General features: G+C 40.1%; 5 protein-coding genes across 6 annotated transcripts; 1 reads left to right on the top strand and 4 right to left on the bottom strand.

Annotated features, from left to right (window-relative positions):
* Window positions 1–1,320: 1,320 nt before the first annotated feature.
* On the bottom strand, window positions 1,321–6,232 carry LOC104807346. 2 transcript variants are annotated; one of them, XM_010532570.2, is made up of 10 exons: window positions 5,816–6,232; window positions 4,707–4,907; window positions 4,408–4,505; window positions 3,789–3,858; window positions 3,520–3,714; window positions 3,170–3,426; window positions 2,691–2,784; window positions 2,359–2,566; window positions 1,648–1,887; window positions 1,321–1,499 (listed from the first exon to the last, which is right to left on the bottom strand). In XM_010532570.2, exons 1-9 carry the CDS (start codon window positions 6,011–6,013, stop codon window positions 1,664–1,666), a joined length of 1,545 nt encoding a protein of 514 aa, XP_010530872.1. In that variant the 5' UTR covers window positions 6,014–6,232; the 3' UTR covers window positions 1,321–1,499; window positions 1,648–1,663. The 2 variants fall into 2 exon arrangements, with proteins under 2 accessions (XP_010530872.1, XP_010530871.1); XM_010532569.2 differs by having other exon boundaries at window positions 1,321–1,887; window positions 5,816–6,231.
* Window positions 6,233–6,671: 439 nt separating this feature from the next.
* Window positions 6,672–8,992, bottom strand: LOC104807345 (pollen-specific leucine-rich repeat extensin-like protein 3). Its single transcript, XM_010532568.1, has one exon. It carries the CDS (start codon window positions 8,922–8,924, stop codon window positions 7,020–7,022), a length of 1,905 nt encoding a protein of 634 aa, XP_010530870.1. The 5' UTR covers window positions 8,925–8,992; the 3' UTR covers window positions 6,672–7,019.
* A 189-nt stretch (window positions 8,993–9,181) lies between these two features.
* On the bottom strand, window positions 9,182–10,670 carry LOC104807344 (CCG-binding protein 1). Its single transcript, XM_010532567.1, has 3 exons — window positions 10,328–10,670; window positions 10,035–10,108; window positions 9,182–9,781 (listed from the first exon to the last, which is right to left on the bottom strand). Exons 1-3 carry the CDS (start codon window positions 10,560–10,562, stop codon window positions 9,461–9,463), a joined length of 630 nt encoding a protein of 209 aa, XP_010530869.1. The 5' UTR covers window positions 10,563–10,670; the 3' UTR covers window positions 9,182–9,460.
* Window positions 10,671–12,037: 1,367 nt separating this feature from the next.
* On the top strand, window positions 12,038–18,459 carry LOC104807343. The gene is made up of 15 exons (XM_010532566.2): window positions 12,038–12,494; window positions 12,988–13,390; window positions 13,528–13,705; window positions 13,801–13,940; window positions 14,239–14,974; window positions 15,144–15,244; window positions 15,407–15,551; window positions 15,644–15,712; window positions 15,841–15,886; window positions 16,082–16,533; window positions 16,883–16,962; window positions 17,120–17,255; window positions 17,533–17,725; window positions 17,823–17,905; window positions 18,042–18,459. The coding sequence occupies exons 1-15, from the start codon at window positions 12,395–12,397 to the stop codon at window positions 18,144–18,146; spliced, it is 2,967 nt and encodes a 988-aa protein (XP_010530868.1). The 5' UTR covers window positions 12,038–12,394; the 3' UTR covers window positions 18,147–18,459.
* A 114-nt stretch (window positions 18,460–18,573) lies between these two features.
* LOC104807339 (chaperone protein dnaJ 6-like) lies at window positions 18,574–21,332 on the bottom strand. Its single transcript, XM_010532561.2, has 8 exons — window positions 21,001–21,332; window positions 20,541–20,639; window positions 20,329–20,430; window positions 20,104–20,163; window positions 19,912–20,018; window positions 19,755–19,837; window positions 19,042–19,138; window positions 18,574–18,946 (listed from the first exon to the last, which is right to left on the bottom strand). The coding sequence occupies exons 1-8, from the start codon at window positions 21,124–21,126 to the stop codon at window positions 18,721–18,723; spliced, it is 900 nt and encodes a 299-aa protein (XP_010530863.1). The 5' UTR covers window positions 21,127–21,332; the 3' UTR covers window positions 18,574–18,720.
* Between the last annotated feature and the right edge of the window lie 21 nt (window positions 21,333–21,353).

Here is a 21,353-nt window from a genome sequence, read left to right as displayed (position 1 = left end):
ATCCGGTTATTATTTCAGTTTCGTATTTGACCCCATTCGGTTTCTTCACTCTATTCGATTTCAATATTATTAAAAATATAATTTTAAATTTTGTTTTTATTGTTTTTCTTTTTAATTCTATTCGGATTAACTTAAATTTGGAAAATATATATGTTATTTATATAGACGTCATATTAAATACATATATATACACTTATATAATTTATTAAATAGAGACATAGTCATACAAGATAACGAGAATTTTCAATCTTCTTTTAGCATATGATTACGTGCGTTATATATTTATTTATATAAGAAACGTGGAGTAAACTGAATACTCTAAATAAAATTAGTTGTACCGAATGGCATTTGAAGTCCAAACCTTAATTATATATATATATATATATATATATAAAAATATTCGTTAGATTACATTAAATGTGGAAATGCGACATTTGAACAATTAGAGATCTGAAATGATTAATTAAATTACTTTAAATAATGGTAATGATGATGAAAATTAAAAATAAACGAAATTAAAACAAGCATGAATGAGGGCATATCCAAAACACGATCGAACCAAAATAGGGTTTTGGATTTGGCTTATGAAAGTGGACGTAATTCCGACCACGTACGGTCTTTTTTATCCCGCGACAGTACATGTGCTCCACCACAGACACGTCACCACCAATTTTGTAGTATTTTCTGTTAAAGCATAAAAATATCGTTGTATTTTTTAGTCATATTATATAGTCTATAATTTTATTTTGGATAATATAAGAAACATACAATAATAACGATCAATACGAATCCTAATCGCTCTAAACAGTGTATAAATTTGACATTTAGTATTTTGTTGGTGATAGACATGATATACAAGATATCCATTTTTCGTGTTTTCAATGTTTGAGATAAATTTTCCATTTGTAGTCATCTATTATCATTTTTTGGTGACTGATCTATTATTCTATTAATCTATTTATGCTGACGTGGAATAGCAGTATGGCTAAAAAAAAAATGAAGACATGTCCCCACAATTTTAGATTTCGTAAGCATTTTGAGCATCCAATTTTTTTTTTAGGAAAACAAAGACAAAGTTTGAGGTGGATAAGAATAGCATGTATTTCTAATTATGGTTTCTATATTTTCAAACTCACACGGATATTTGAAAAGAAAACGAGATAATTAATAAATCCTGAAGCAAAGGTCTATTGATTTCCCATACATTGCGTTTGAGTCTTCCAAAATCATTTTCCTAATTGCGATCTTATCGTCTTCGAAAAAAAAAAGATGGATAGTGTTAAACACGCAATATATATATATATATATATAGTTTTTACATATTTGTAAATTTTTTAAAAGATCCATGAATCAACAAAACAGCTAAAACAACTTCCAAGCAAAAAACTTTGGAAGCAACAGAGAGATTATCCCCTAACAACAAAAAAAGAAGAAGAAAAACTAACACACAACTAAACTCTTCTCTGCCTTTCAGACTGACTGTGAGATCTCTCCTCAAACTTCCAAAGAGAGAGCCATAAACAGCAGAGAAAACCAGAGTAAAAAGTTTGAAGCTTTTTCGCCAAGAAGCTAAGATACCATTTAATATCTACAAAATGAAATGAAACAGATTCAAGAGTGTGAAAGGAGAGGAGAAAGAAAACAGACCGGAATCTGATCGGCGTCAAGGGGAAGAGGGCATCGAGGTAGATATCACGACGTGAGATAGGTGTTGAAGTCCTTCCTGGATTTTCGCAATGGCGGTGGTTTTGTCTGATCGAAGAAGTTGGGTGAAGCCGTTTCCTTTGTCCAGACCGGTTGATGCCTTGGGGTGTTCATCCTTGGACTCGGGCTTGGCCGCGATTCCTTTAGCCGCATGTACATATGCTTCTGTCACATCAGATATGCCTGTTGTACACACAGATGGTTTTCAAAAAAAAGTACCAACCTTTTTTTGGTCTAAACCCATATATCTCTGGCTCAGTCCATATCCTAAGGAATCTAGTTTTCTAAAGGAATCTCATTGGTGTCCAGATCGAAAAAGATTAGTTAAAAAGGAATGAAATTTATGCATTTAGAAACAGTAATATGCCAAAAAAAAAAAACTTTATAAGTGAAGGGTTCAGCCATTGAGGTCAGTTTTTGTCCAGAGACACTGAAAAGCAAAGGGCTTTTTATTCATGTAAATGGCCAAAAGCCAGGGTATTTTTTTTAAGAAATTTCCCTTTCCCAGAGATAGTAAACTTTATAGAAAAAATCTCTTTGACGAATGACAAACACTATTCACCAACGTAATATACAGGCAACAGACAAAGAGGATTTCAAAGTGAAATTCAGAAATTTATAAGCCGGAAAAAAGTAGAGTAGATGTGGGCCAACCTGTTATAAAGCTCTCGGCAACGGCTTCAACGTAACCCATCATTGACTCCGCTTTGCCTCTAATCATTTTAGCTTTCTCAGTGGGATCCTCTGGCCACTCGATATTTAAGTCAGAGTCTTCGCCGTCAACTTTGTTGGCTTGGGATATGATGGACTTGCCCAGAATCAGCAGATGCGTGACTGCAAAACAGCACATTTCCGAAAGCCTCTGCATCACAAGGTTCAATCTTTAGTCGGTGGATTCCATCACGGTCAAAAGGAATTCTTTTTGACAAGGTTGAAAACTTTCACACGGGGGAGAAAAAGTAAAAAGGAAGAAATCGTCTTCGCACATGAACTCCTTCTGAGTGAAGAGATTCAAGCCTCCCGTCAGTCCTCTGAATCATATCGTTTATGCTGTTCAGTCCAGTTAAGGCGTTTGCGAACCTGAAAAAAGTCCACAATTGAATTGGATACATGGAAAAGGAATGTGCTTAATGCACAACGAGTTAAACTAATGACACCACTTGAAGCTAAAGAAACCATCAAAATGAGGTAAGCGAATCCTAAAATATGTTTTTTTCACCTTTGAAAACGTGTTTTGATGTAGATGTGTAAGTTTATAATCTCTTCCCTTCTCGTTTCTTAGCAAAGAATCTAAAGATACGGATTGGAATTGGTTATAAATTTCAGAAAGTCTATTGTCTCTTTCCTGAGGCTTGGCTGCGTCGTGGAGTAGGATTTCCATGAGAAAGGACACTTCAGGGGTTACAAGACAAAGCAAAATGCAGATTCCATACACTAAAAAGGAATGATAGTGAATAGTAATTACCCAGCAGCCATATCAGCAGCTTCGCTGACACTTGAGTCCCGCAGATTCTTCATTTCATCGTCACCGGTTTCTGATTCAGTCTCTATCTTCTTCCCTTTGTTAGACTCTGCATTACTTCCGCCTATTCCGTTGACGAAGCTGAAAATTTGCTGGATCTGCTTAAGCTTCCCATCATACAGAGATTTCTGATCTGGTGACAATTTCACCTTTCTCCGGTTGAACAACAGAGCATAGTGGCTTGACAACGCCTCCAATTCCTGAAAGTATTATCCATCGTAATTTAAGGAAATACTAGGTTTATCCGAGAGAAAAAAAAAACAAGAGGTTTCTTTCACAGATAAATACGTCACCTCCAGCTGTTCTGGGCCTCCATAAATATAGAAGCACCGATCGAATGTCACTTCCTCGTGTAGCTGATCCCCGCTGGCAAGGCCTTCTCTTTTCTTCTCAACATCAGTGCCAGTCTCTGTGATCAATAAATCAATAGTCTCCTTGCCCACGTATTCAAGTACTTGCATTCCCTTAGCTGTTAATGCTTTTCCCGTCTGCCCAACAATGTCGTAGACTAAGTGAAATGCAATATTACAGAACAAAGGAAGATGATACAAGCAACACAAACCTCCAGTAAAGACGGTGCAACAGATCCAGATGTGCGCGGCGAACCACCTTGCTGAATACTGTTTTCAAGTCTGCAAAACAAACCATGAGCTGTCAAGAACTGAATCTTTCACACCAGCCACAGCAGGCAGCTCTCATCTGTGAGTAAATGGTAACTTGATCCTTTTCCCCGGGAATTCAATCCCGGATGAAGAAACCCTAAAACCTCGGGATAAGAATGCATTTTCAAATTCGGAAAATAGTGTATCAAATGGCATATAGTTTCTGTTAAAAAAAACACGTGGAAGGTCATGACCAAGCAACAAAGAACTGAAAAAGAGCGCCAATTTACCAGAATCCAAAAACATAACAGTAACTAAACTGAGTCTACTAATGATCTTGTCTTGTCAGCCAACATTGACACGCATAGATCTTTATTCTATGCAACAGAGCACACTACTCAACATTCATTAAATCCAATACACCAACTGAAACACTGCATTCCTCCTTTTTTCAGCACATAAAGTTAGTTCTCTTGACCGATACTTTTCCACACAAACAGTTGCTACGGATAATCTCTCCCCCTAGACAAGATTTGCAAGGCAAATATGACCACCAGAAAACAAAGGAAAGCAACATACTTCTGCACCAAACTTGTGCCCCCTTTCCACGCATTTCCTAATGCTTGCCAGGCTCCGGATGTCAAAGTCTCAACAGAATTATCAAGAACCTTCAAACTCTGTAGCAGTAAGACATAAATATTATGTAACTTGTAATGTATTAGCAGAAAGACAAAATGAACTTGTGCCAAACATGAATTAGCAAAGAGGAGAAAGTTCTGCAAGGATAAAAGGTGTATGGAAGAACGAGGACAATGTTACATCTCCCATTTCATTACAACAAATGCTGCCACTTCTATATAAGAACCAGGAAAACTTGCCTGGCTAAGGAGGGTATCTTCGCTTGCATTCTCCAGTTTATCCAGAGCAGACTTCCGTACCTTCTCCTTCTCATCATCACTTTGCTGCTCCTTATCAGGTTCCTCAGTTTTCTCTTCTTCCTTGGAAGCTGATTCTGAGTCCTCATCATCCTCTTGCAAATCTGCAATGCTTTTTGCTGCTTTCTCTGCCACTGCTGCAGCCTACAGGAGCAAAGCAGGGACAATTATTTGCAAATGATCTTGCATCAATACTGTGCTAAAATGAGTTTCAATGAAAATGAGATAGCAGAAGGTGCAGGGGCTATGGGATTCAGAATATTACGAAATTGGAGACAAAAATAAGATTCTGAAATTACATTTCAATAATTATTTTTTAAGAAAAGAAAAGCTTGCAGAACTGCTCTATGACTGAAACTAGAAGCGGAGAAGGATCAAGGATGTGTAGGAGTAGAAAGGGCATACGAGCTACCAAAAGTGGCTCAAGCATTTGGTTATTTGTTGCACAATGACGTATCCGATCTTTGAATTACTAACAAGTTCTTGAGTAAGAAATTATTTCAAGAACCCAGTTTTCCCATCGATAATTAACCCAAACACTTAGAATTTGAAAAAACAAGGATTCTAAGAGTTTGACAACAACAAACCTGGTGTCCTGGACATCTATAAGTGACTGAAACATGTAGAACTGTATAATCATATTCAATTGTGTTTAAAACCCCCCATTACGTTTCTCACACTAATCCACCTGAACCCATGTAAGCATAAAAAATGGTAGACGCATACACTAGTTCATGGGATGCCAAGGTATGCACTGTCAGTACAGTGACCCAGAAACTATTGCTGGAAAATTAAAACAACTTTGTGAAGCAAATATGAAATAGTTGTCAATACTTGATTTTCTCATAAAATCGTGATTTCGGGCGCCAATACCCACAACATTTTTTTCCTGTTTGCACAAACAAATTTGATCAAAGATGAACAAACCCAGGTACCGAATACCAACATCTAGTAAACAGCATTATCTAATAACCAGCATTTCACTACCACAAATCTTAGATCCGACAACCAAGCATTTCCAGAGAAAGGTCGAATAAGAGTTTGAACCATACATTTCGAGAAATCTCCTCAGCAGCTTTTTGAAGGTCCGACAGAACGGAGAAGGCGGAAAACCCCCAGCCCCAACCTCCGGCATTCTTCGGCGGCTCATCCGCCTCCGCAGATTTGCCCTTGTCGGATTCTTCTCCTCGAACGGGCTCTTCGTTCGGGGATGATTTTTCCTCCTTGTGCAGAAGCCCGTCTCCCTCCATCGTTCCTCGATAACTCAGAGATCAAATTAGGGATTTCCCCCCAAAAAATGGGGCGATTTAGGGATTTGGGGGAATGAGAATAGAATTAGGGTTCACTGGAAACGGAAAAAAGTGGGAAATGAAGCAAAAAGAAAGGTTGAAACTGTATTAGCTGACCTGAGAGCTCTCAGAATTTACCGGAAAACTACGCTTCAATGCTTCAACGTGCCGCTAAAGCATCTCTCAGATGAAACGTCGTCGTTCAATCCCTTTTTCTTTAATTTTTCCTCACATTAACCTAATATTTTAATCTTAAACATTTCGTTATTAGTCCATATATCTGACCGTGTTTTTCTTCTTTTTTAAATAACTTTTGAGATGGTTCAAAAAAATATACAAAATTTTGTGGGAGCAATATTTCTGTGAGACACCCTTATTTCAATTTGTAATGTTTTTATTCATCTTGATTTTGGAAACGACAGTGCCTTCGTATTTGAACCAAACGTACCATAAATATTCAAATATAGAAATATATATGTAAACTGATTTCATAAACGACAATTATCGAAAATATGAATTTTGATATTAAACGTATCTTCTCTCTTTTTTTTTTCCGGTGCACTAAATTCCAAGAACTTTACATTTTGGTCCAACGTAAGAAATTGTAAGCACCAAAAACTATATAAAATAGTGAGTTCTTAGAGATAACCATAGTTAATAATATTATGATACAACAAGAGAACCAGAGAACACCGTTTTTTTTTTCTTTTTTTTCTTTTTTTTGTAAAGTTTACAAATCTTTGATGGACCAAAAACACCGTTTGTAATGAAACGTACAAAGTTCTAAGATTCCTTGTCTGAATTTCCATTACAACGCATTGCTCTCCTTCTTCCTCTTCTTGTCGTCGTTGTCTTCTTCATCTTCTTCCTCTGTGCCTTCATCTTCTTCTTCTTCTTCTTTTACTTCTCTTTTGTCTTCCATGCCAGATGTCACTCAGTACTTATATATACATATATATGTTTCTTCTTAGTATCCCGGGAAGATTGGTGGCGGCGGCGATGCGTATTTGTGGCCGATGAACGGTGGTAATATTATTACTTCGTCGCTGGGCGGCGGCGGCTGGGGCCTCTCCACCTGCTGTGCCGGCGGTGGGGGTGATTGTACCGGTTTGGGTGGTGGCGGAGGGGAGTAAACCGGTGGTGGTGGGGATTGGACCGGTTTGGGTGGTGGTGGAGAGTAAACCGGTGGTGGTGGCGGTGAGTAAACGGGTGGAGGAGGAGGAGATTGGACCGGTGGTGGCGGTGGAGAGTAAACCGGCGGTGGCGGGGAGTAAACCGGTGGTGGTGGTGGAGAGTGAACCGGTGGCGGCGGGGAGTGAACCGGTGGCGGAGGAGGAGAGTAAACCGGTGGTGGTGGAGGAGAGTAAACAGGTGGAGGTGGAGGTGGGGAGTAAACCGGAGGTGGAGGAGAGTGAACTGGTGGTGGCGGGGAGTAAACTGGTGGTGGTGGTGGAGAGTAAACTGGCGGTGGTGGTGGAGAATGGACCGGTGGTGGGGGTGAAGGAGGTGGTGGTGAAGGAGGAGGTGGAGAGAAAACCGGAGGTGGTGGAGAGTATACCGTCGGTGGGGGAGAGTAAACCGGCGGAGGAGGGGGGCTTCGCCTTTGCTTCACGGGAGATTCATCGTGAGGATTTTCCGGCTTTACCGGCGTGGCGGGCTTGGAACCAGCCCCGCCTCCTCCGGCACACTTGTCCTTGCTACAATCCACCGGACGATTCACGACAACGGCGCATTCCTTCGCCGACCGTTGTTTAGGCCGATCGGGCAAACAGTTCCGTGTATCGTCCAATACAATATCTTTCCGACCACCTGGGACACAAGAATCTGCTTGTCCGTTGAAGTAATTATACGAGTATGTGAAGTTAGCCAAGTTAGGCAACTTGCAGATATTTTCCAACACAAATCCGGTGAGTTTATTCCCGGAAATGTCGAATTCCTCAACGCCGGTAAGCCCGACAAAGCTCGCCGGAAGAACACCTGTGAACGAGTTCTCGCTCGCGTCGAACACCGTCACATTGGCAAGCTTCCCGATCTCGCTGGGGAAACATCCTCCGAGGTTGTTGTCCATGAAGATAATCTCGTTAAGGTTCTTCATGTTTCCGACACTTTTCGGGATACATCCCGTGAATTTGTTATGCGCGAACGTGATGACAGAAGCCGAGGATTCACCGATCGAGTCTGGGATCGTGGACGTGAACCTATTATTATTCAAGAAAATCGCGTCGAGATCCTTCTTGAAAAGCTCTGGAGGAACCTCGCCTTCGAAATCATTGTACCTAATATCGATGTACTTAACCGCCGGCCACGAGACGACAACGGAAGGGAATTTTCCGACGAACCGATTGTTACTAACATCGAACTCGTGCATAAGTGTGAGTTTCTCGAAACTCTTAGGGATGATGCCACAAAACCGGTTCGAGTTCAGATGGAACAAAGCCACGTCCGTCATCAAACCAATCTCGGCAGGCAAATGCCCCGCGATATCGGCGCCATTAAGATCAACACCGGCCACGACCGTGATGGACTGATCATCAAGAGCAGGGGCACAAAACACGCCATTGTAGCCACAAACGTGAGGACCAAACCAATTTCCCGTCGTGTTAAAGGGGTCAGAATATATGGCCTTTTTCCACGCCTGAAGCGCGATATACGCTCTCTTCAACCTGCTATTCGCGAACGTAACCTTGAGATCGACTTCGAACTCGAGATCGTCGGGAAGTTCTCCATTCTCGGGGAGTGCAAGAAGCTGACGGTGAGCGAGGAAGGAAGCTTCGGCGTCGGTGAGGGCTAACGAGGGAATAGAGATGAAGAGGAGGAAGAGGGAGCCGAGGAGGAAGAAGGAGGACGGAAGAGAAGGAGGTGGTTTAGCCATGGTGAAGGAGAAAACCTTGGAGAAGGCCCAAGGCTGTTTATAAAAGGCATGAAGGCTGTTTCTGGGTCGACACAAAAGGGGTTATTTATTAATATGCTGTTTGGTTTTCGAATTCACAAAATCACCAACGGCTTCCCTTAACAAAAAACCTAAATTTAGAGATTTCAGTTTAGGGGATTTGCTTCGAATCCGGAACATTATCAATTATAGAGAATTCGAAAATATTGTAAATTAACCGACAAAAACCGGTTCTATAATAGACATGAAGATGGTTGGCTCTTGATCATCCAAAAATTTACATGCCATTACAACCATCCAAAAGTATTTCGAAGCTAAATTCGTTATGTTGTGTACGAAATTGTATACAAGAGTACGAAATTGGATTGAAATATTACAATGCTTTTATGGACAACGCGTGTGAAAACCCTGGAGAGACCGTCAAGCCAATTCAAGAAAACAAAACCACTAATCTATACAGAAATCGTTACTTGCCGAACAAGGAACGTAAACTTACTAGGGTTTTTCGCTCATGGCCATCAGTCTGTCTCGTGGTCGGGAGTGGGGGAGAACCAAGCGGGGAACTTGCCTTTCGTTCTGAGCAATTTGGTGTAGGGGGAATCCGGCATCCTCGCCTTCTCTTCTTCCTCCATCTCTACTTTAGACTTGGGTAATCCGTCTGGGACGTGCAGATGCATTTTGCCGCCATTCTCGGTGTCTGATTGCTTCGTTAGGCCGAAACCGTTCTTCGTATTCTTCTCCTTCTGCATTGTCGCGATCCCGTGGACGCACCCGATAAGGGATTTGACGCCACCGGTTTGCAGGATGAGTTTTTCTACTTCTTCCTTAGGGCTCTCTTTCTGGAATCAAACAACGGAATCACATCCGCCATAGATGAAGTATCAGTTTGATGCTCTAACTATCAATCAGCAAAGGGTTTGACGCTCGAACTATCCCCCAAACTAAATTACTCCATCAATCAACTCAAGATTCTTGATCCCATCTCAAGAACTATATGTTTTTAAACTCTAATCACGTTTATCTATTTCCAATTTGTTCATAGTCGTTGTTATTCAACAGAAGAAGAGAAGAAAATGGAAACCGCCGACTTACTTCAAGGTCTTTAAGCTCAAAGTAAGCTCTCCAACAGCTGTAGGAATCGTCTCCTTCAAGCGTTGAACAATAATCTGAAAGCAAAATCAGAGCAAAAACGTAATTCAATATCTAGGAACACTGATCGAGATCCTTCGAATCGACAATTTTCAGCGAGGACACGATTATCTCCGTTCGGTTTCTCAGTAGATAGCGACCTAAAGCTTAGACTGATCATTCGAAACACTAGAGAATCAACGAAGAAGGACACGATACATACACTCACACATACACATATATAAGTATACGCGTACCTGCGAGCTCGGTCTCGACCTTTTCGATCAATGGCGGATCTCTAAGGACACGCTCCAATTTCCCGCGACTGAAGGGTTCAAGCTTCGGCACGTGTCTAGTGCTCGAACACCGTATTTCCGATGCGGATCTCGCCGGAAAACATCTCGCCGGCGACGCGAGTTTAGCCTTGCCGTTGACGATACCACTAGATTCAATAGGAACAGGAAACGAACGAAGAATCGCCGATCGCATCATCTTTGCCAAAACAAGAAATGATTAAACCCAGAAACGTAGCTTGAAGAAGACGATGTGATTTCACTTGTATATATTCACAGAGAAGAACGACATAGGAGAGAGTGAAGTGGATAAGGAAGGATTCAGATATTTTTTTTATTTATTTCACTTTTCTATTAAGATATTTTATTTTCCATAATGATTAAAGCTTTGGGCTTATCTAACCGTCAGATTTCTGGTTCTTATCAGGAAGAAATCAATCTCAGCCGTTTGATTTATTTGACTTTTTGCTGGTTCGCTTTCAGCGGTTTGGGAAACACGCGGCGGAAACCCAAAGCGGTGAGCGGCGCAGACAAGTTCGTTTCATAGAAAATTATATTTTCGGCACTAATTAGGGTTTATTTTTTAAGAATGTGAAAGAGTATTACACATGTAATGCAAATTTATGTTATTTCCCATTAATTAATAGGGATTTCGACCCAAAGCTATGATATATTTTAATATAAATTTTGAATTACATGTTTTGATAGTTGGTGTTAAGGGTGGCCATTTCGGTTATTAACCGAATAATCGAGTCGACCGAATCGAATAAGACATAATCGTATTCGAACCGAACCTGATATCAAAACCGAACGGTTATGATTTCTTTAAACCCGAAAAATCGAATCCGAAACCGAACGAAAGAATAAAAAATAACCGAAAAAATCGAGAGAATAACCAACAATTTAATTAAATTTTTCACCAAAACCGAACCGAACCCGAACCGAAAAATAACCGAACCGAATCGGAATTTATATAAAAACCGAATGATTATAGCTTTTCTATAACCGAAATAACCAAACCTGAATATAACCGAACCGAAACTCGAGTTGGTCACCTTAGTTGGTGTGTTTGTTTAGAAGGATATAAAAATATTTAGATTTGTTAGCTAAATAAATTTAACACTATATGGCAAACAAAGAAAGAAAAATTCTCTCTTTGGGCTTTAAGTTGAGCCCATTTAGTTTGGAGCCCATTTCGGTGACATTTGGGCCTGCGAATTTCAAGGTGGATAATAATTTTAAAATAAATTATGAAGTAGACAAAACAATCAAATATATGGTTTTTTTTTTATGTATTTATATTGTTCAAATTTTTATATATTGTTATCTGATTTCAAAATCTATCAAAATTCTCAGCAGAAGGCAAACTGCCACAAAACCATGAGAATTCAAATTGTTGTTTTTTTTCCTCTCAAATTAACTATGTGAAGGAGAACACGGATGTTTATCTTTACTGTAAAAAAAAAATCATAAAAGTAAAAATCTTTTGGGTTCTCATTATTTTGGTTCACTCATAAAAAAATCTAAAAAGGTATAATTTTGAAAAAAGAAAAAAGGGGTAAAAAAAAAAAAATGAAACATGGAAGAAAGAAGAGTTCCACAAGTATATATACGTGTACGCGCAAGCAAAACGACACCGTTCACTTCCGTTCGTCTCCCAGGCCGTATCTGTGGATTTACTTTAATCTGTTTGTTTATTCAAAGAAGGAAAAAACGCAAAAACAGATTCCAGAAGAAAAAAAACTTCCAGATAGTCGGAGGAATCCGTTCATGGCTGATCATTGCTTCTGATTCAAAGTCTCAACGATCTTGCGGCGGAGGATTTGACATCAAGATTGTTAAATTCGTCGAATTTCAGTTTCGATTTGGACTTGCTTCGGTACGGTTTTTGGGAATTCTCCTCGTCGTCTCGGAGAAGCTTAATTCGATCGAATTTCATGAAGATTGGGTTGGATTCCGTTGGATTGCGTTAGAAGAGGAGGAGAAACAAGAAGATTAAGAAGAAGAACGTTAGAGAGAAAGAAAGCAAGAATGAAGGCGATGGAGACGGTACAGGATCTGATCGAGGAGGCCAAAGTACGGACCGTGTGGTGGGGCTTGTGCGTCTTCGCCGTCACTTACGTCTTGACCCGTAAGTTCGTTTTGGACCTTTTTAGGACATGTTTCTCGTGTCTGTCTTGCGTTCGGTTTCGCAGGTTCGCGGTTCTCTGGGTCCCGGATTCTTGTTCTAGGTAGAGAGTCCCTGTAGGAATTATCATAATGCCGTTGTTTTAGGGTTTCGAATCGGTAATTCCGGTTTGTCAATGTTCAGTGTATTTGTTGAATTTGTCGCCGCGACATTGAACATCTCTCGTTTTTCTGCTAGCTAGGATGAAATTAGGAGCTTCTATGACCATTTTTCCACTTAGCTAAGAACAGAGGAGCACAACAGTGCTATTTTCTCTCTGACTGTTTTGGTGCATTAGAAGGAACCTGGTTTTTCAAGTTTGTCTTTCATTTATTACATTGTTGCCTGATATGGTCTTACAAAAGACACGAAAACACCTTGTTTCTGTTGGACTTGATTCGAGTTAATCTTTTGCTTGTAGTTTTCGCTTCTAAACATGTTTTGTTTCTTGATACAGATACAAGCACGTCTATGTGGATGAATTTTCCTGTAGCAATCCTCATTGTTTGTGGTCTACGTATTTTGTCTAATGAGGTTGAGTTCCACTGGAAAGTTCGTCCGTCTCCAAGACAAAGTCATCTGTCTTATCTCACGAACAAGAAGTTGTCGTTGAATGATCCACGTCTTTCTAGTGCTCCGCCTCCTCCAACGTGGAAGAAGAAGATTGACTCTCCAGTAGTGGAGGCTGCGATAAATGATTTTATCAATAAAATCCTAAGGGATTTTGTGGTAGATTTGTGGTACTCTGAAATCACCCAGGATAAGGAGGCGCCTGAACTGATTCGTGCAGTTATCATGGATGCTCTTGGTGAATTATCTGTAAGAGTAAAAGAGATAAATATCGTTGACTTGCTAACCAGGTGCGATTCCTTCATCCTTTTCCACTTGTCGCCTTTTTCAAATTCTTTTAGTAGAAAGGAACTATAAACGAGACCCCCCAGAATCTCAGACAGGAATTTATTTGAAGATGATAAAATACCAGTGTCTAATGTTTCAGGGACATAGTTGATTTGATAGGCGATCACTTGGATCTTTTTAGACGAAACCAGGCTGCCATAGGCATTGATGTTATGAAGACATTGTCTTCAGAGGAGAGAGATGAGAGATTGAAATACCATCTTATGGCTTCTGGGGAACTTTATCCTGCACTTGTGTCTCCAGAGAGTGAGTACAAGGTGTGTGAGGAGACTTCAGAATCAGATGATAATTAGGTTGGCTTTTCTTCCCTTACTTTTATTGCATTACATGTCATTGGTGTTTTTTCTTGCAGGTTCTGCAGCGGATAGTGGCTGGAATATTATCTGTGGTCCTCAGACCACGAGAAGCTCAGTGCCCTCTCGTTCGAACAATTGCTAGAGAGATTGTTACTTGCTTGGTACTTCAACCTCTTTTGAATTTAGTGTGCCCCGAGTAAGTTCTTTGACTATCTCTGTCTTCTAGGTAAACAGTATTTGGTATCAACGTCTAGTTTTTAGGCTTTACCTTGACCCAACTCCCCTTGCATGGGTATATTGCAAGTGTGGATAATAGATTATCCCTCTATATATGGCAGTTGAAACTTCTTAACTTACAACAATGACTACTGAGAACTATATGTGGCAAAACAAAAGCTATGTTTTTTTGTTTCCTCCCCAGTGCGAGACATTTTGGTCAAACTGTTCACTAACAGTTTATCCATAAATGCTAAATATTTTTCTCCCTGCACCAGGCGTATTAATGAGGTGATTGAAATCATTATCAACATTATTAAAGAGGGAGACTTTCAGCAGCTTGGGGGGGAAGCACTGAGTGTTGGTTCTGCCTCAACGAACCATTCATCCTTCGAGAATCAAGCAAAGGATGTGAATTTTGCAAAAGTTGATGAGCAGACAACGTCATCCCCAGAATATGTTAAGTATCAATTGACCATGCATCCGCATTCTGCTGAATGGGCTCGTGGGCTTGAGGCAGCAACGCAAAGGAGAACAGAGGTTCTTGCCCCTGAAAACCTGGAAAACATGTGGACAAAAGGAAGAAACTATAAGAAGAAAGAGTACAAAAAACCTCTCAACCAGAAAGACCTTACCTCTATCCCTGGAACGTCTACTGGATCTGAAGGGAAAGCAGTGGCATCGTTACCCCCAAGATTAAGTGTTGATAATCAGTTATATGACAGGATGGCTATGGCAGAGGATTTTAATAAATCATCTTCATTCGAAGGGAAGAACTGCATCTATGAGGATGATCCTGCTTCTGATGGAAGTAAAATTAGGCTTAAGAGATCCAACAGTACTTCTGATCTTCAAGGGCATCCTGATGGAAGGCATGGACTTGAGGGGCCTATTATCACAGAGTTCTACACGACAGATTTCATCAAGCACAATGAAAAATATACAAGTGATAAAAAATCTCCTGACGTCTTTCTTCACAAAGAGGGACATCATGCTCCAAAGCTCAAATGTCGGGTAAGCTCGGTCTTAAAATTGTCTTCAGATCTAGAAATCTAGATAAATTAGCGTTTGTTGATTTATTATGTAATATACATATGGTCAGCTTTTTCTTTACCGTGTGAATCTAAGAATACTACCTTTTCTTGAGGGATTTATTATACCTAACGTTAATGTGTGGCTGCAGGTACTTGGTGCTTATTTCGAGAAACTGGGGTCAAAATCCTTTGCAGTATACTCTATTGCAGTGAGAGATGCAGCAAGCAGAACTTGGTTTGTTAAGAGAAGGTTAAATTCTTATCAATTCTGATAGCAGGAACATCAGATCAGTGCATGGTTGAAAGAAAGACTATTACTTCATTATACATGTCTGCTAACTTGATTTTGTCTTTGTAAAAGGCACTAAATTGTTGTTGCTGAACCTGTGTTACCTTCTTTTCATCCCTCCAGATACAGTAACTTTGAGCGGTTGCATCGTCAGCTCAAAGACATCCCAAACTACAATTTACATTTGCCTCCTAAGAGGATATTCTCATCAAGCACTGAAGATGCTTTTGTTCATCAGCGTTGTATTCAGCTAGACAAATATCTGCAAGTATGTTATAGTCTCATAGCAGCTATTTAAGAGCATTTACCCTTGGCATTTTTTTCGAAAGATAATTACCTTTTCTTTTTGGTTTCCTGCAGGATCTCTTGTCTATAGCTAATGTAGCCGAACAGCATGAAGTTTGGGATTTTCTGAGCGAATCTTCAAAGGTGTGCACCTAACTAGAATTCGGTGAATTGTTCCGAAGCTTTTATATACTGTGTTGCTGTAGTTTGATGTCATTACTTTCTCTTTCCATTTGACATGAGGATCTAATGGTTGTCTTTTCCTTCTGAAGAATTATTCTTTTGGAAAGTCTTCATCAGTGATAAGAACTCTTGCAGGTATTTCTGTTTTATTGCATCTTAATTTATACAATTTCAATTCGAGCTGTTATAAGTTTTTTTTCTTTTTCTTTTCCCCCTTGAGCTTCTGTCTTATTTTTTGCTTTCTGCAGTAGAACTATTCTCTGTTTTGACTATGTTCAGGATTCTGTATACTGAAAGCAGCATTATGATTTAACTCTGGGAAATGAACAGTTAACGTTGATGATGCTATGGATGACATTGTGCGTCAGTTCAAAGGGGTTTCAGATGGCCTTATGCAGAAAGTTGTAGGACCTCCGCTTGAAGAAAATGATCATGTCCCTGCCCGACACCTGTCCTTAAGCGTACAGGACCTAAGCACTCATATTCCTAGGAAAGTTACATCTGAATCTCTGAACAGCACTTCTGATACTGATGATGTTGATAAAAATGGAGATAGCACTCATGTGGAAGGGAGATTTGATTCCGGAGGGCCCTCAGATAATGAGTTGAACTCTAAGAACTTCCCACCAGGGGTTGTTAGGCATCTTGGAGGACCCGAGAAGTCACTTTCGGAGAAGGAAAATGATTGTGAGGTTAAAGCTGAACAAGGGGACTCTCTTGACTTGCAGCTTGCCGATCCTTTGACAGCCTTGATCCACAATCCTACTGGCATGCCGCCTGAGGTACAACATATTAGGCCTGGGATCTCACTTTCATATTCTACAGACTCTTGCTTGTTAACCCTTCTTTGATCACTTTCTTTAATTTTTTTTTATTGGATATGTATGTCTCGTCTGGATTTTCCATGTTAGCATGTAGCGATTTACCTGCACCAGAGTGCTTATTGAGAGATATTCCTTGAGAGATTCTGAATTGGGGTTTAGCTTGAAACCAAATCGTGGTTGATTAACCTAGATCTACGTATGCACTGTGGCAGTTTTTTGTTCACGGCGTGATTAGGTTGTACCAATTCACATTTTGCTTCTCCTAATCTGGATACATCCATACTTATCCGTTTGTTTTTTGATGCAGTGGATGCCACCCAATGTTAGTGTGCCGATACTTAACCTAGTGGATAAGGTGTTTCAGCTGAATAGAAGAGGTTGGTTAAGGTGAGATGACTTACGGGATTTCTTCTGAACCCTGTTTTTTTTTTCTTTTCAATTTTTGGCTTACGTCATGCTGCTGTATGTGGGTAGGCCTTGCCGAGCACCATCCCTCATTTCAGTCTGATCTTAACCCAACCCCTTTTTTTGTAATATTTTTCAGGAGACAAGTTTTCTGGATATCAAAACAAATCTTGCAGTTGGTTATGGAAGATGCTGTGGATGACTGGCTCTTGAGGCAGATCTGTTGGCTCAGGAACGAAGACACAATTGCTAAAGGGATCCATTGGGCTCAAGATGTAAGAATTGGGTTTCCCTTTTTTCTCGTTTAGAGATTATATTAAACCAAAGAATCTTCCCCTATTTGTCATGTAATCCGAGTCGGAGACAGTGACATCATTTAATCATTAGATTTTGCTGAAACTTGCTCAGGAAAAATGAATGTGGACACGGTCAATTTATTAAGTTGACGCTTTCATGGGGTGGGGTGGAGAAGTAACGGGACTAAGTGGAAGGCTTTTTTTTTCTTTCTGTTATTTCTTTCTCACAAACTTCATTGTTTGCAATTTCAATCAGATTCTTTGGCCAAACGATGTCTTCTTCACCCGAGTGCGAGTAGCTGAAAGCGACTCCGATGGGAACGACTTTAATCAGAAACCACTCCAGATTGCTGGCCAATTCAGCGGTCTGAAGGAAGCGAGACCCAGTTCTTTTGAGCAGCAATTGGAGAACGCTCGGAGAGCTAGCGAGATAAAGAAATTCCTGTTCGGTGAGTAGTTTCTGAATATCCGGAGGAGTTGGTTACTCTCTCCAGCCTATAGCTAACTTTTGGCGACACCTAAAATTTTAATGCATCGGGATTTCAGATGGAGCCCCGACAGCGTTAGTGGGTTTAGTCGGGAAGAAGCAGTACAGGAGATGCGCCAGAGACATATTCTATTTCACCCAGGTAGGTGACTCTCTCGATCTGAATTCTCTAGCAGTATGCCTTATAAACAATCTCGTCCCCTTTTTCGATCCGAATTCTCTCGGAGTATCTTATCTTCGGGAGGGTATGAAGGAAATGCTCTGATTCATACTTGCAGTCGAGCGTATGCATGAAGCAAGTGGCGTATTCCATACTCGAACTGCTTCTCAGATCGGTCCTGCCAGAGCTGGATGATCTTCTCAGAGACATAAGGGAGAAGTAACTGTTTATATAAGGTTTTTGAACCCCACTTCTCAGCTGCCCGTTTTGGTTATATAGAGTGGCAAATCCGTAATTATATCAAACTGATGCGTTTCTTCGTTTCTTTTCCTTTTTTTGTTTTCTTAACCTGGGAATTTTTTTTGTTTGATGGCTATTCTTTTGTGTACAAAATGCTTATACCATTTTTTTTTTGGTTTAATTCTGGAGGGGTTGCATAGAATTAGGACATGAGTCTTTTTGGCATTGTATATATAACCTCTGCTTTGTGTCGGAGTAAAAATTGAATTTGAAGTCCTCAAGACAGTTTTGTATTATTCGCATTTCGCATTTTCTTTCTTTCTTTTTTTTTTCTCTCCTATGATGTTTGGTTGGTGTCACCATTTGTGTTTTGGTATCACTATGTTTGGCCCATGTTTGAATTTTCCAAATTACTCTGTTCTTGAAAACTATAATAGTGTATAGTGTAATTATGAACTGTGTTAGCCTCCCAAGTGCCATAGGACACATTCTTCTGTTGAGGAGCATAACAACAATCCAAAAACAGGAAAAGCAAGAATCTTTCGGGATTAATAAAGCTATTTACAAGAACCAGAGTTCACTGTCTTCCTTTTGTTAGACTTCTTCCTCCGCCTTTCAACCTGCCTCTGGGCGGCTTGGAATTCTTCCTCGGTGGGCTCAGATTCAGCGTTTCCACCATACCTGGAGACAAGCGATGAAAACATAGAGTCGAATCTGTCTTTCCTCTTGTCCCTCCGCTCTGACATCAGTGCGTAAAGATCTCTTTCCGAACCCTTTGATGATCTAATCGCATAACAAGTGTTTGCAGATGGGGACAGACACAAGAAGTCAGGAAGCATTAACAAGTATATATGCATTGCAGATGGAGGGAGACTTACTTCTGCGGCTGCCTTCTTCTCAAGGGGCTTGTAGGAGGTTTCATTTTGGAAATCTGCTTCGTCCATTTCTCATATGCTTTGGTTGATTTGATTTCTCCTGCAAGAAGGATACAATGATATAACACCAACCATCATAAAAAAATCTACACTTGCATGTGATTACATGAATGCATTCTGAATACAATCTGAACGGTAGACAAAACAGTGTAACAATGCTGACAGTTGAGAATTAGCCCTGTCCATTTCAAGATCCTCCTGTAGTAGGCAGCACCATAACTGAATCAAATGAAGATGAAAAAAATAGAAATTGAAGCCAGGTATGTTCCACTACAACACATTAGTTTTGCTCAATTTCCAATTTGTGGCGTTGTTATAGCACTTTGGCTACACCATGATTACATTGGAGTGGTCTTGCCAGTAGCCTTACAAGAACAGAATTGACATGCTAGACTAGACCTGGATCTATATTTGGATTGGTGACTTGGGATTTGGGAAGTAAATACAGACATAATTGAACCATCGAAAACTCGGTTTATAGGAACTACAAACCATTAACTCCATTGGAAAATTAAATGCCATATCGCCATGCAATTGGATTGTAAAGGAGATTCCTCTCAAGAGCTAGTATCTAGGTTTTCTTATGCCAAAAGGATAAACTATGATTACCAGTTGGAAAAAAGTTCATGAGACATATTATTCTAGCGAAAGCCTACCTGCAGCAATTGCTTCATCTAGAATATCTTTGAAACGATGTGAATCAAGCTTGGGATCCGAACAAAGCATTGAGCAGAAAAGCCTGGGAGGGAAACAGTATTAACATAAGAGCCTTACAACATCATAACAAGATAGAAACGAGGGATATTGTGGTACCTGTTCATTCTACCGTGGAACTCCTTGAACAACTCGATCAAATCTTTCTTCTCCGAGGCAGATCCCCTGTAGTTTGCCTCAAACTCTTCTATATCTGCCTCAGTGACCTTAGAACAGCAGCAGAAGTTACGAATTGGCATGACACAAAAAAAGCATCAAGTCCCAAACTTTGTCAATTTTCAACAGTGTTACCTTATTGTGCATTGCTTGGAAGAACTCCCGCAAGTTATCAACGACATCCCCTGAAAAGTCCTGGTGAACATAGAGAGAAAAGTGTCAATGGGGAAATGTCTATGTACCGTAAAGAAGCTAACCATGCGTAGTGGGCATTGAATCGGTGATACGATTCCAAAAAGATATTTAAAACAGCTAATACCAAAACTCATGAGAAGAAAAAGAAGTAGGAGAATGACTAACAGCATCGTCAACTGAGCCGGTTTGATCATAAACAGCTCTTTTCTCTTCATCCCCAAGAATTGAGATCACTTTTTGCAGCTGCTGAAATTTCTCCTTAGCTTCCTGCAACAAAGAAAGTGACGAATTTCATTTCTCATTTGAGTGAAACAGAACTCTTCAAGATTTGGAAGAGTAAAAAATAGGCTAAAATATGGAACAGGAAAAGGGTTTACCTCGTCATCGGGATTTTTATCGGGATGTAGCCGCAATGCCAATTTATGATACGCTTTTCTTATCTCCTTCTGTGATGCAGTTCTTTCAACGCCAAGAACCTACAATAAGGACCAATTACCTCCGTTATTATTTTCATTTATCACCACGAAGGGGGCAGATTCAAGTTAAACCCAATATTTACTGATATCCAACAAAGGCAGTGCCTAGAAGAGAAAACTCTTGTTCTCTTCACATCAACACAGCCGAAGCACAATCGAATTGAAGCAGCCGTTTTCTTTTGGAACATAAAAACGACAAAAATCGCAAGAACACGGATACTCACGGAGTAGGTAGAACAACCTTAAACCCAGTACTAACCCGACAAAAAAAAGAGCAAAATCCAAATAATAGAGCCCGAAACGAAACCCTAATCACACGAACTGGAAAAAAGAAAAAACTCGACAGTCTTTGATCGATTACCTCATACAGACTTCTCTTGCTATTCTCGTCGGATTGCGCATCCTTGTCCATCTCAATCGTTTCTTCTTCTTCTTCTCCGGCTGCTGCTTCTTTGGCCGAAACCCTAGATCTCTTGGACCTGCCCATCTAAACCCTAATACGACGAAACCGATTTATCCGACAGTTTCCCCAATAACTTGAAGAAAAAAAAAATAGAGCGAGAGAATTGGAGAGAAAACACCAAAGCTGAGATTTTTTTTTTCTAAGGAAAAAGGATAATCATTCATGGGAAGATTATTCCTTCTTCTTCATTCCCTCCAATTTCATGCACATTTTCGCGCCGGAAGGGTTTTGGAAATAAAAAATAATTTTTT

This window comes from Tarenaya hassleriana, unplaced genomic scaffold (genome assembly GCF_000463585.1).
Source record: "Tarenaya hassleriana unplaced genomic scaffold, ASM46358v1 Cleome13, whole genome shotgun sequence".
NCBI classification, from domain to species: domain Eukaryota; kingdom Viridiplantae; phylum Streptophyta; class Magnoliopsida; order Brassicales; family Cleomaceae; genus Tarenaya; species Tarenaya hassleriana.
Note: the sequence above shows the minus strand (reverse complement) of the source record. Positions and strands in the feature narration are given on the sequence as shown.

Excerpts from the sequence above, each read along its gene's own strand:
- LOC104807346 (XM_010532570.2), bottom strand. The coding sequence starts at position 6,013 with ATGGAGGGAGACGGGCTTCTGCACAAGGAGGAAAAATCATCCCCGAAC. Across the intron at positions 4,908-5,815 it reads CTGAGGAGATTTCTCGAAAT|GCTGCAGCAGTGGCAGAGAA; the intron begins GTATGGTTCAAA and ends TTGCTCCTGTAG. Across the intron at positions 2,567-2,690 it reads TTCACTCAGAAGGAGTTCAT|AGGCTTTCGGAAATGTGCTG; the intron begins GTGCGAAGACGA and ends CTTGTGATGCAG.
- LOC104807339 (XM_010532561.2), bottom strand. The coding sequence starts at position 21,126 with ATGGGCAGGTCCAAGAGATCTAGGGTTTCGGCCAAAGAAGCAGCAGCC. Across the intron at positions 20,431-20,540 it reads ATAAAAATCCCGATGACGAG|GAAGCTAAGGAGAAATTTCA; the intron begins GTAAACCCTTTT and ends TCTTTGTTGCAG. Across the intron at positions 19,139-19,754 it reads AGATGAAGCAATTGCTGCAG|GAGAAATCAAATCAACCAAA; the intron begins GTAGGCTTTCGC and ends TCCTTCTTGCAG.
- LOC104807344 (XM_010532567.1), bottom strand. The coding sequence starts at position 10,562 with ATGATGCGATCGGCGATTCTTCGTTCGTTTCCTGTTCCTATTGAATCT. Across the intron at positions 10,109-10,327 it reads GGTCGAGACCGAGCTCGCAG|ATTATTGTTCAACGCTTGAA; the intron begins GTACGCGTATAC and ends TTTTGCTTTCAG. Across the intron at positions 9,782-10,034 it reads TTGAGCTTAAAGACCTTGAA|AAAGAGAGCCCTAAGGAAGA; the intron begins GTAAGTCGGCGG and ends GTTTGATTCCAG.
- LOC104807345 (XM_010532568.1), bottom strand. The coding sequence starts at position 8,924 with ATGGCTAAACCACCTCCTTCTCTTCCGTCCTCCTTCTTCCTCCTCGGC.
- LOC104807343 (XM_010532566.2), top strand. The coding sequence starts at position 12,395 with ATGAAGGCGATGGAGACGGTACAGGATCTGATCGAGGAGGCCAAAGTA. Across the intron at positions 13,706-13,800 it reads CTCCAGAGAGTGAGTACAAG|GTTCTGCAGCGGATAGTGGC; the intron begins GTGTGTGAGGAG and ends TTTTTCTTGCAG. Across the intron at positions 15,713-15,840 it reads TTCTGAGCGAATCTTCAAAG|AATTATTCTTTTGGAAAGTC; the intron begins GTGTGCACCTAA and ends TTCCTTCTGAAG.